The sequence below is a fragment of the Simochromis diagramma genome, unplaced genomic scaffold (genome assembly GCF_900408965.1).
Source record: "Simochromis diagramma unplaced genomic scaffold, fSimDia1.1 OVJJ01000387.1, whole genome shotgun sequence".
Classification (NCBI taxonomy): Eukaryota; Metazoa; Chordata; class Actinopteri; order Cichliformes; family Cichlidae; genus Simochromis; species Simochromis diagramma.
The window spans coordinates 8,774,266-8,786,695 of record NW_024387152.1 but is presented as its reverse complement, the minus strand read 5'-3'; the positions used below and the strand labels follow the sequence as shown (position 1 = coordinate 8,786,695).

Here is a 12,430-nt window from a genome sequence, read left to right as displayed (position 1 = left end):
GTATTTGGTGTATATTGATTAAACAGAACTTTATATAAGCTTAATAATGTCACTATATGCATGCATCAAACAGGCTCCATTTGAGGCCTAAAGCAGCAGCTAAATACAGGTTAGGAGACAACTCAACGGCATGCAGAGGACACGGATAACATCACGTGGAGAGGCTTACACTGGCAGCTCAAATCTGATTTCATCAAAGTCAAGACATCTTTGTTTTTCCCCTTATCTGTAGGGCTTGAATTACTGAAGTTAATTTAAAATGATAAGAGAGAAAGACATGAAATTTTATTTTAACGTTTGGGATGATTTGAGCGTGCCGCGTAAAGCTCATTCTTCACCGTGAGGAGAAACTAAAGCAGCATGTTGAAATGGAACTGGGAGTGCTGGTCAGCCAAACTAACAGTAGGCACTGAAAGAACAGAGAAATAAACTAGAACAGAAAAATGACAGAAAAGCTTGAAAAAACAAAAACATACGGAATAAAAGAAAAGCGTGATGATTAGTGAGAAAAGGGGAGTGTTCCTTTTCTTTTACCTTCTCCTCCACCCTGTTCTGTGGATCCTGGCCGTCTCCAGAGCAGGAGGTGGAGGTGCAAGGCGACTCCCCTTCCAACTCAAGGTCCCTGCCACCCGCTGGGGTCCTACCCAGGCTGTCTACTTTCTCCACAAAGGACTGAAGCTGGCTGTGCAGGGCCTGAAGCCTGCTGGTCAGAGCACCAACGAGAGGACGGTCGGCCAGATCAGACAGCCCTGAGATCTGAGGACGCAGAAATAACTGAACTTATCCTACAGTCATTACTGGCTGTGTGAGGGACAGGCTAGAGCTGATAAACGATGAGCTGCAGGGCTTAATCTGCAGGTGGCTGCACGACCAGTAGCAAAAAAATTCCAGAGAGAATGAAGCAGACATTTGTCTCCTAGGTTAGTGTTTCACACTCTTGCAGTAACCCTTTCGTCTGAATCAAAGAAATGCAAAAAGCTCCACTTTGCCACTATTTAAAATGCTCATGAACTTACTGAGAAGCTGTGTCTTTTAATCTGAAGAACAACAAGAGACAAAACAGAGGACACGTACCTGGCTGTGAGGCTGCGGTTTCTCCAGATCACACGGCTCTGCTGCCTCACTGTTGCAGACCTTGTGAAAGATGGATGGGGATGAAGAGAGGCAGTTAGACTCGGGGGAGGTCAGGAGCTGTATAGCTGTAGAAACCAAGCGAGCCTGGTCCCTCATGGCTAGCAAGGCATCATGGTCCTTCTGCCCCAGGCACACAGGCAGCGATGTTGTGGCGTCAGCATTGTCCTCAATCTTCTTTTTCTGTTCCTTAATCTCAAGGGCGTCATTCTCACCCCCTACCGGCTCCTTGCGCTGCGGTGGACTGATGGAAAAACAAAAAGATTTTAGTATTAATAGCTGATATGTGGTGTATATATTTTGCACTTTTTGCAAAATATTTCAACACATATTGATGTTCCCTACAGGATAAATGCTTCCCTTTCAATCCCTGTAATATTGTTCTGATTCCTTTATTAACACTGTTTTGATTTGGCTGTTGGGCCTTAATGTGAAGCCGTCTGTCTGTCAGCTAAAGCCCAGCCCAAACTGACTCATGCAACCAGACAGGAATCCCCAAAACAGCAGCAAATTAAAGTGTTGCAATGGTCCAATCAAAGTAGAGACGTGAACCTGATTAAAAAGCTTAGGAGAGCTGCGCAATAAGCCTGCAAACCCCAATGAACCAAAGCAACATCATAAAGAAGAGTGGGTCAAAATTTCTCCACAATGATATGAGAGACTGAGGAAGTCATACAGAAAATGATGACTTCAAGTTACTCCTATTAAAGCTGTTGTATAAGCTGCTGAATGATAGCAGCTTATACAGTTTTTCACTGGACTCTATGTACTCATATGAAAAACATTCTTTTTCACATGCTCAGATGAGCTACCATTGAACTCAAAACATTGTGCAGCACCGGCTCATAAAGTCTCTTAAGTCCAGTTCTAATGTTCACCCAACGCCCAAAACACGAAACCCTCACAGGTTTGAATGACGTCGCCTGTGTGTGCAGCAGCAGTGCCGCAGTGTGTGAGTTCATGAGCCTGCAAATAGTATTAATAGAGCATTTTGAGACATATTGCAATGATGTTACCTTAACAACGTCACAACATGTTTCTTATAATTGAAGGCGTGAGACTTTCTTCGTTTACATTTTTTAGTTAATGCACCAGTTCTACTTGAACAACATGGCTGCTCCCGTGATCGTTTCCTTATCATTATGTCTGCTCGTCTATAATTACGATCAGGAACCCCGTGTTTCGCCACAATGTTATGAAATTTGTGTAATTCCATTTAGGTAAAATTAGCAGAAATGCAGATTTACTGAAATTAAATAAAAGACTCAAAAAGTCAACTTTAGAGTTTTTTTGCATGTTATTTTCACAGTGGGACACCCTTAAGCCCTCACAATTGAAAGAAAACGTGACTCAAAATCTGTGAATCTGTAAGTGTGGAGGCTGGGATTGGGCCTAAGTCTTGTTATCAGACTGAGGCCCAGTCTGATGGCTGTATTATGACAAATCTGGTTTTTGATGGTGACTTTCTCTTGATCATTTTTGAGTTCCACTCAGTTCCACCCAAAAATGTTGAAAACCGAACAGGAAAAGAGAAAATATGAAATTACCTGCTGGGGAGGCACTCAGCTGAGTCTCCAGCCTCTGCATCCGTCTCCAGAGCCAGTCTTAATGAAGAGGAGGAGGATGAAGAGGTGGGAGAGTGATAGGAAGCCAGATCACAGCGCTGTAGGTTGGACAGAAGCACGCGATTCTCATACTGAAGCTTCTTCACCTTCCCGCTTAGTTCTCCAATCTGAAGCGTCGCCAGTCGGAGCTCCTCCTCCTGAGTCGGGGTGTCAGTGCTGATAAGCACCGACCCTTCCTGTAACGTGTGCACCGGACTGTCGTTGAGCATCCCGTCTGTAAGCGACATTAATGAGTTGGACGACAGCGCAGATGCAGGAGGCGGGAGCTCAGATTTATAGCGGTTTATCTCGTTCATCAGAAGTTTATTTTGTTCCTCCATCTCAATGAGAGACCTCCTCAGCAGCTCTGCCTCTTCCTCCACAAACTGCAGGTGTCTCTGGAGCTCCATGACGTTTTCAGATGAAGCCCCGCCGCCAAGCACCATGGCCCCTCCTGTGAGGCCGAGCGCTGCCCCAAGACCGCCGCCAACACCACTGAGCTCTTGAGGACCATCTAAGGGGAAAAGCAATAAAAGTTAGATGCTAAAACAAACAAGGGCAAAAATTAAAAAAAATAATAACATACTTTTGGTATCTTCCTTGAGTCTTTGCACTGTATGCTAACTGGCTACTGACTCTAGCCTCATCTTTACTACACAGCTAACAAGGACATATCAATCTTATCAGCCCAGCAGCAAAATCACTGAATTTACAAAACAGTCTCAAAAGCAATTTAACAATATAAAATGAAAAGAAAAAAATTAAAATAAAGAAGCTAAGGACCTAATATACATATAAGCCTGAGCTTTTAGGTCACTGGGTTGGCTTTTACAAAAATCTGCCTTACTTCAGTCAGGAATTTAATCACTTTAGTATCCAGTTTTTCAACTTCAGTAAAGAAAACGTTATATCATCTGCAGTATTTTAGATGAGCAGTATGGCTCTGTCTGCCCTTGAAAGCCTAAGGGAAAGCATACCTTCCTGCCCTTCTGTGCACATACATTAAAAGCCTGAGGCAGGGAGAGCAGCACTGAGAGCCCAGAGTACAAAACAGAGCAGGTAAAAGGCAAAAAAACCCCCCATGATGTTGTTTAAGTCAGATACACCTTCACAAGGAGCAGCTAAAGTGCAGGTGGGTTGCAAAGAGGCTTGGATATCTACAAAGTTTACAACTGAAGTGGGCCAGCACTGAGATCAGCTAACATCAGCTCATGTATCTGGCTTGGCATGCCTCAGCTAATGTTATGCAATACGTGACAGACACAAGTATATATAAGGTCATTATTTACTGAAAGGAGCCAGCATACCAGCATATGTCTTTTTCCTAATCTAGCCACTTCCTATGTAAGATTTCGAAATACAAAATGTTTCCTGCTGATTTAAGATAATCTCCACCTCCAAGCGGGTGGAAGATCAGATGAAAAATGGACCACAGAATAATTAAACGATGAGACAAACCACCTTGCGGGCCCTTCATGTCGTCCATCTCAGCCCGTAGCCCCCTGTTCTCCACCTCCAGCTCCACAATGCGTCGACTCAGTAGGTTAGCCTCCTCCTCGACCAGCTTTAGGTGGACTCTGATTTCTGCCTCACGGGTGTGGGGGGAGTCAGCAACCTTACAGATGAGATGAGCAGAGAAAACTAATTCACCTCCTAATTCTTCATGCTTTAATTTTAGATCATGCAAACTGGCTCAAATGTCTCTGTAGCAAATTGTCAAGTATTTTCAGGAGCCCCATCGTTTCCTCACCTCCTCCACAGTGAGGGAGGCGTTGATGTCTCCGTAGAGCGACCTGTACTTGGCCAGCTCCTCCTTCATGGCCTCGCTGTCCTTCACCAGTTTGGTCAGCTTCTTGCACATCAGGGCTGATTCCTCTTTGGCAAAGTGGAGTTGACATTTCAGGTCTGAACTGTCCTCCTGCAGTGACAGGACAAGACGAAAAGAGAGCACAAAGGTGACGATGCTATAAAAAGTGCTGCATCACAAAGACACCAAAATGCACACAAGCGCATTATGGAAATGTCAGAGGGCTGTGTTGTCATTTGAGTATCGAATCATCTGCATTAAAAATAAAAATTAATTCAGATTCAAAAGTGCATATGACCAAATGATGAAAATAATTAAATCGCATACATTTAATAAAGGCACCGGTTGTTTGGGTCTAAGATATAATTGAGAGTCACCCTCAGGCCTTTCAGTGTAATTGTAAAAATGCAACGGCAGTCCATCATATGATTAGAAAGTCATAAAAATATAATTAGCTGTTATTAAGCTGTGTTATATGTGTTACAATAAATACATGATAACAAAAAGATAATTAAATAATGCTCCATTAGGATAATTTATGCAAAAACTTTAATGGAAAAGTGAATGAAGACAAGTAAATGAGAGAAAAAAAGAGTAGATAAGGTTCAGTGAGTAACGACGACAGACAGTCGAGCTTTGACAGAGGTTATACAGAGCTGAACGAAGTGACACACACAAAGTCAAAGCTGCAGACACACTCAGACACACAACAAGAGAACCGGTCAGATCACTTCATGAACAGAATGCAACCTTTAGATCCACCCAGACTGAGACGTGGATGACCTTAGAGGTTAAGGTGAATCATCTGAGGACTGGGTTATATTCTGATGTTGATAAGTTTAATATCTTGGGCTCTGTATTTCTGTCAGCTCGCTGGTAAAAAAAGAAAAAACTAAACAAAACAGTGAAACATTAAGGCCATGCTGGCTAATGGTGAAATATTATGGTCCCCTTTTCAAGGTCTTTATAGTCTCTCAAAATAACTATATAAAACCACAAGTGCTGTATAATAACCTGATTCAATTTTCCTGTGCTGTTATCCTAAACTCAGTACTAAGCCTTGTCGACCTGAGGTGACCCCGTGCAGCCATTCCTCAGATGCAGCTCCGTGGTTGTATTTGTTTTACGGCCTGTGGAGCGATTCCAACCACATTAAGCTCGACGAGGGCCGGCGAATTTACAGCCATTTATGGTATGTGGCTTGGAATGGGAGCCCGGGCCCGGCTTGTGTTAGCAGCCAGAGAGATGGCGGTGTAGATAATTACCTTCACTGCAAACACCTTCTGTGGTGATTTGTTAGCCTGCTGAGTTTTTATTCTGCATCTGTGTAGTTTGTTCTTGTGTAAAACCTGAGCTCCTACACCGCTTACTTCTTTAGTCCCTGTTTTCACATTCTTTGGGCGGTGTTTAAACTCTTCTAATGACTCAGAAGATTAATGAGGAGGGATCGACTCAAAAACAGTGGAGGAAAAAGCTACAGAATCAAAAGGAAGGAGAGACTGAAAGTGTAATCTTGAGACTTGAGCTGTATTCCCCAAGCAAACAAGAACTGAGTAGGTAAGGATTACAGGAAGTACAAACACCTGCAGGACAAGATGGAGAAGAGTAAAGATGAGAAGGAAGAAGGGAACTGCTGATCTGTCTGCTTCAAACTGCAAGCAGCCCGTTTGGATAGCTAAGAGTGTGATCCCCAGAGGAAATCGCTCAAAATAAGCAGAGACGCGCAAACAACAAAGTCATGAGTTGTGAGGCCAAAACACAGAAAGGATGAGAAGTTTCCTAACTTGACACATTCAGCGTCTATTCTGAAGCTTAAAACACAAGTGAAGGTTTGGACTGACACAAATAATAAGACGTACGGAGGAGGTGTTAGGGTTTTTCTAGTGGTGACTAAAATATCCGCATTCAAATTTATTTGTTTGCCTGTTTTCAATTATTAACCACATAAAAATTAGTCATCATAAAAATGAGACCATAACAATTCCTCATGGCATGTTCCATATGCATGTTACACTTTACAATATCATACTCTAGTGCAGGGTATGATTTATGTCTGGGAACGTTCATGGAGGGCAGCTTTTCATAATTATTTCAGCGCTGTTCTGTTTTTCCTGCTCGATCAGGGCTAATAACAGTCATAGCCCACCTGCAGCACATGTGATTACATTCCCAGAGAGGTGACAGTTGCCTGCGGCGATGCTGACACTAAAAGCTACACCACAATATGATACAGTTTAATATCTATATTTCATATCTTTAGCTGTTATCGTTAGCTGTGGATGTCTGGACAGGCAGGAATGGAGCTTCGCTGTAAGAAATAGAAATATCCTGAATGAGTGTTTATCTATTAAAGAAAGTTGTATTATATCACAGCCTTGCAGATGCTTTTGGAGGAGCTATACTCTGTGTTCGCAAAGAGTGGTATAGTTCTGTAAAGGTTTCCCTCCGTCCCTGAAACCTACAGACGTAACTTCTCATGCCACTCGCTCTCCTGCTATAAGTGTCTCAAGCTGCAACACATTGTGTCTCGTATTGATTTGTTAAACCTTCTGGAGGAAAACACAGACGTGTGCGTGCTTGGTTCTTACCTGTGCGGCGAGCTTTTTGTCAGGTTTGTTGTTGGGTCGTGCTCCTCGTTTCTTCTGGGAGTTCTGAAACAAAGACACACACAGAGCCTCATTAGTAAGTCTTGACACCATATCGACTGTGAACTGTTTCAATAAAATGAAGAACGGACTCAGTCTGAAATGAAGAGGAGAGAGCAGGGACTTAGGGCCATCAAAAAGTGGTAATCTCAACTGTCAGCATCAAGACAAAAACAGATTAGGATTGTTTTGTGCAGCAAATGGGACGTCATTTTTGGGTTCTTTTGCACTTTAATATCACTAAATAACAGATTTAAGTCAGTGTAACTGCATGAAGCCGCAGTCTGGAGACTTAAATCCTTAAATTAAACATAAATACCAGAAAAACAGCTACCCTGGCTTCGACCAAACGTGACCACATTGGACTGCAAGCATCTTTTAGGTTCACTAATTACCATGTCCTGTTGTGTTTGTTTAAGCTGTACAAAATCAATCTCTTCAGATTCCTATGTCAAAACATCCAAGTTAGAGACATTAAAAATTCCATTTACAGCATAGTGCAGTGTAGTTTTCCTTTCAAATGATTTTTTTCCTTTCTTTTAAAACCAATTCAGAGTTTATTGAGGCTTAAAGGTAGGACTGAGATTGCTGCCACAAAAAGATGCATGCGTAGAACAAATTGGGTTTTCTCTACTACTACAAGAGCAGTCATAATGTATAAATGTCAAGGACTTAAAGTGTGAAAGGCAACAACAGAGAAAAAGCCCTTTTTACACACATAAAGAGCAAAATCAGACTTCCAGTGTGGACCGGATAAGGACATTAGTCATTCCTGGTTTTTTATAAAACGGTGTCAGCACAAACATTGACGTTGTATCTTCAAAAGTACAAAAGGTAATGGATGATGAGACATTGGCTACATTGGATACAAATCTGCTTTTTGGCAGATTTAGGCCTGCATTAGAATTAGAAAAATATATTTAAAATACTCAAAACCTATTTTTTTTTATTTCATCGTGACTGCCATTAATGGGCACACCAGAGTCATTAAATGCTTTTCTTATCTGTCTGTGCTTGATGTGTACCTGTAAGTGCTAAAATATCCAGACCATCTTTGTTTGAGCAGCTCTTTTCTTGTCATCTTATTATCTTACAAACAATACAATATTGTATGTACAGCAGCAAATCTGAGCCTTAATCTGCCACTGAAACTACATCAGAGAAGTATGAACATCATTCTAGAACCTTATAAGCCACACACACACACACACACAGGAATATGAAATTCCAAACACACTCTTTCATATGACACACTTCCTCTCCCTCTTGGGCTAAGCTTTGGATGTCACTGCAGTGGTGATGTGTATCATTTCTGTGGAGACTTGAATCAACACTGATAAGAGCGTGGAATTACAGCTGTGAGGTGGAGGTACAAGTGCTAGAATAAAGAGACACACAGACACATCATCCACCGTTTGTCCAAGTATCTTCCCAGTGCATCAGACTATCATAAATCATCATCCTTCCCTCTCTTTACAGCCAATCATCACACATACACATGTACACACAGGACAGACGCTGCAGTGCAAGCAGCCAAGCTCATCTGGCTCACTCCGTTTCCATGGAAACAAGCTACTCTGCAATGAGAACTGCCGACAACAAAAGAAAGAAACGGAGGGATGAATAGAACAAAAAGGTGATAAAGGACGACATAAATATATAAACAAATGCTACTGCTTGGGTCATTTTTTAGATCTACAGTGTGTTTTTAATTTTCCCCCAAATGACCAGGCTTTAAGTGAATTATTAAAATGCTCCGCGGACACTATCAAGTGGAGGAAATTTCAAAATATGTCATCTTATAACCAGGTGTACTGCAGCGAAGCATCAGACTGAAGGACATTTATCTATCTGACTCACTTCTTTCTGTTTTTTTTATGCATTCTGCTCTTTTATTTCTTCCAAATGATCGACTCATCATTCGTTGGGCTATTTCCTGATTTTTAATTTTTCATCTTTCCATGTCCTATTTTACTCTCCCAACCCATTTTATAACCATTTTATTATCGAGTGCAAACAGTGGTTAAAAGCTCTGAACTCACTGATCGATAGGCCTGCCTGATAATGGAACCATTGATTATGGCTGGAGGTTGAACAGATGTCAGAACTGTTGGATCAGGTTTTCAGCTGGGCAGCAATCACTGCGATCCACGAATTTCCAGCAACAGCAAACGCTGCTCTGTCTGACAAATTGTCATTGGAGTTGAAAATGCAGCAAATGAATAGTTCCTCAAACCTTTTCTGAGGAAAGGTGAGCAGCAATCTCCCGAGTTAAAAAGTGAGACCAATGAGGAAAAGGGCCAAAAAGTGCAGTTCTGTAAACGGCCACTTAAAGCTGGCTTCTAACTGAGTTCTGATATGGATTTCTCTTATACCAGACAAATAAAAGGGGCTGCTGTTCCCACATGGGAGGCAAAATGACATTTTGATGTTAGAGACTTTTAGAGACACATCATTGATTACAGCAGCAGGGAAAGTATAGCTGTATTGCAATACATCTGGTCCATTCAGTTGTCCCATTAGGTAGTGATCTTGTGGAACAACCTAATATATATGATACAGTGTCACAGAGTAACTGCAGGCCAGCCAGTGTGTACAATAAGAGGAGAGAGAATTCTGGCATATTTTATTATTTACTTGAGTCCATTTCCTGTCTGCATATCTGTTATTTTCCAGTGTGCCTGACTTGTTTAAACCTGCTTTACCTGCTGATTCTTTAGCGAGCTGGGCAGGAGCACGACAAGCTCTAAAGAATACGAACTGATATGTTAGGAAACTGTTGCACATTTGCAATAATCCAACAGACTGTCAGTCATCTGTGTGATCCTCTGACTCTCTACACAACGGAAAACAAAAAAACCAGCAAACAGTACAGGCTGGATTGCAGAAACTGATAAACCGATATGTCAGAGGTTCTTCTCGCTGCAATCTGAATCAGTCTGACCAAACTATCAGTTTAACAGCTAAAATGAGAACTTCACTGTCTGAATCTGGAATAAAAGGATGGTGATGGCAGCTGTTCTTTTAAATATAGTAAATATATATGTTTCTGCTGATCATTGATGCAATGACATTAACATTAACTATGACAGTTGGAAATACCTCAAATACCTGTGTGCAGGATTTTTATACCTCAGTCATTACCCTTCTATATAAAAGACAACCTAACATATTTCTATTCCTGTTCCTGGCACCCTGGTGTATTTGATGTGCAAACCCTCATTTTCACATAAGCATGCTTTGAAATGTTCATTATTATTTTATGTAAACGCACACACACTGTGCCTGAGCCTGGTTCTCGTGTTTCTCAGCCTGTAGGTCTACGGTTACGCTGCAGATACGGTAACAAGTCAACTTCCATGTTATCTGATAACATATTTAATAGCGTCTGACCGCTGCCTCTGCTTTTTCAGCAGCAGTAAAGGTTGTGTCAGGATTTATTTTACAGTAACCCCACTGTTGATCCTCTGCAGCAGAAATGCTGATGAAAGGGGCGATGGAGACAGATAAAAAAATGTGAGGGGGAAAATGATGACATATCCAGAGAGTGTCAGAAAGAGGAGCAAACAGATGGATTTTCAAAGTCAAACACTATTGCCTGAGTAAACCTCGGGATGAAAGGGAACAGATCAGGACAGAGAGGGAAAGAGGAAGAGATGGCCAGTGACAAAGAGACAGACAGCAACAACAATGGCAGAGGAAGAAAAAGGGAACGTGAAAGAGAGAAATGTTGTCATTCCTCTGTCATGGATGAAGAGTCACAGCAGTGTAAACTTTTCTCCTTCCAATCCAATCCGATCCACAGCTCATCCAGCCATGGCGTATGGTACTGCAGAGCAGGGTGGGATCAAACGCAGTGAGACAAACACTCGAAGGAAAGTTGGGAAAGTCTGGAAGAGGGCCATGAAAAATGTTTAAAATGTTTGGCAGCTAATGAGGAACGGCAAAACCTAAACAAAGCAACGCTGCAATTCATGATGTGGCAATTACAACACCTGTAAAGGGCAAAAAATGTAAAAATGTGAGCGAATAAGAATGAAATAAAACCGACTTTATTGCGATGTTACTGTTGCTGAGAGCTTGAGAGACTGGAGAGAAAGAAACTGACATGCTTTCTGAGTGGAAATGGTTTTAACAGCCAGTCAGGTTACGGCCCGTCACACAGGTTAACTGACAATACATGACACTGCTCCTGGAGAACGAGGGGGAGAGAGAGGAGACTGCAAAGAAATCAGATTTGCTTTCAGTGTACAGACTCACTTAAACCAACAGGGCATGAAACCCTGGGCGTGACACAGCAGAGAGGAAAGGACTTCTAGAAAGAAATGGACTGTAAGGACGGGAGTCTAGCTTTGTCTTTACACCCACAAACTGAGGGCCTTTTTTCTGGTCCCACTCTCTGCCTCTATACACGGATGGACAGAGGTGTACGCTGGCTGCACACACGGCATCCGTGGGGATCAAACACTTAACCTGGGCTACCAAACTCACTGTTCAACTGTCCAACATTTTCCAACGGTGACATTTTCAAGCTATTTGCTGATTTCATAGATTAGTTCACAACAGTTTTGATGCAGGGGTATCCTTTTATTTTGTTTTTCGAGTAGACACGGCAAAGCAAAGGTATGCCTAATATCCCTGTGTTGTGTTGTGTCTGCATTATCGTAATAATGTTGGTCCGGGATCAACATTGCACCGACCAGTCACGTGGCTGTGATGTGATAGCTTTGCAATGTGGGGAGAAAAAAATAAAAAAAATAAATCCTCTGTTTATATAAAACTCTCTCCTGGAACAAATGGTTAGCATTTAATGCTAACTGAATGCTCAGATAACATCCGTGGTCAGTTTCAATGTTAGTTATTATTATAATGATACAGGATACACAAACAAAGCAATGATTTCCTGGACATGGACAGCATACATATAAATAATTATGCATAATTCTGAAGAAGGTCTGCACCAAAACGCTGCAAAGTCAGATTTTTAATCACAAAACTTTTATGTCACTTATAAAAATATTGTTGTCTGAAGAAAAACAAGAGTCTTTCAGTCACTGATGCACTGCTGCAAATAATTTACTCTGAAGGTAAAACTTAGATCAGATTGCTCGAATATTGAGTGAAAGTGTGTGTTTGTGGTTGCCAAGGGGATTGCGCAGGTTTCTGGAAAGAAAATTGATTTATTTGAAGTGGATGAAGCTCCAGACTCTCTCTCTCTCTCTTTGTTTCAGGCAGAGGAGCCG

At 41.7% G+C, this 12,430-nt stretch overlaps 1 protein-coding gene across 2 annotated transcripts in view; it reads right to left on the bottom strand.

Moving 5' to 3' along the window:
- The window catches only part of soga1 (suppressor of glucose, autophagy associated 1), an 84,017-nt gene that overhangs the window by 22,170 nt on the left and 49,417 nt on the right, over positions 1 to 12,430 (bottom strand). For both annotated transcript variants that reach the window (XM_040048221.1, XM_040048222.1), the window contains exons 5-10: positions 7,131 to 7,193; positions 4,486 to 4,653; positions 4,197 to 4,350; positions 2,679 to 3,249; positions 1,075 to 1,375; positions 535 to 756 (exon numbers count right to left, since the gene is read on the bottom strand). In XM_040048221.1, coding sequence (XP_039904155.1) covers positions 535 to 756; positions 1,075 to 1,375; positions 2,679 to 3,249; positions 4,197 to 4,350; positions 4,486 to 4,653; positions 7,131 to 7,193 — 1,479 coding nt within the window. The remainder of the gene's footprint in view (positions 1 to 534; positions 757 to 1,074; positions 1,376 to 2,678; positions 3,250 to 4,196; positions 4,351 to 4,485; positions 4,654 to 7,130; positions 7,194 to 12,430) is intronic.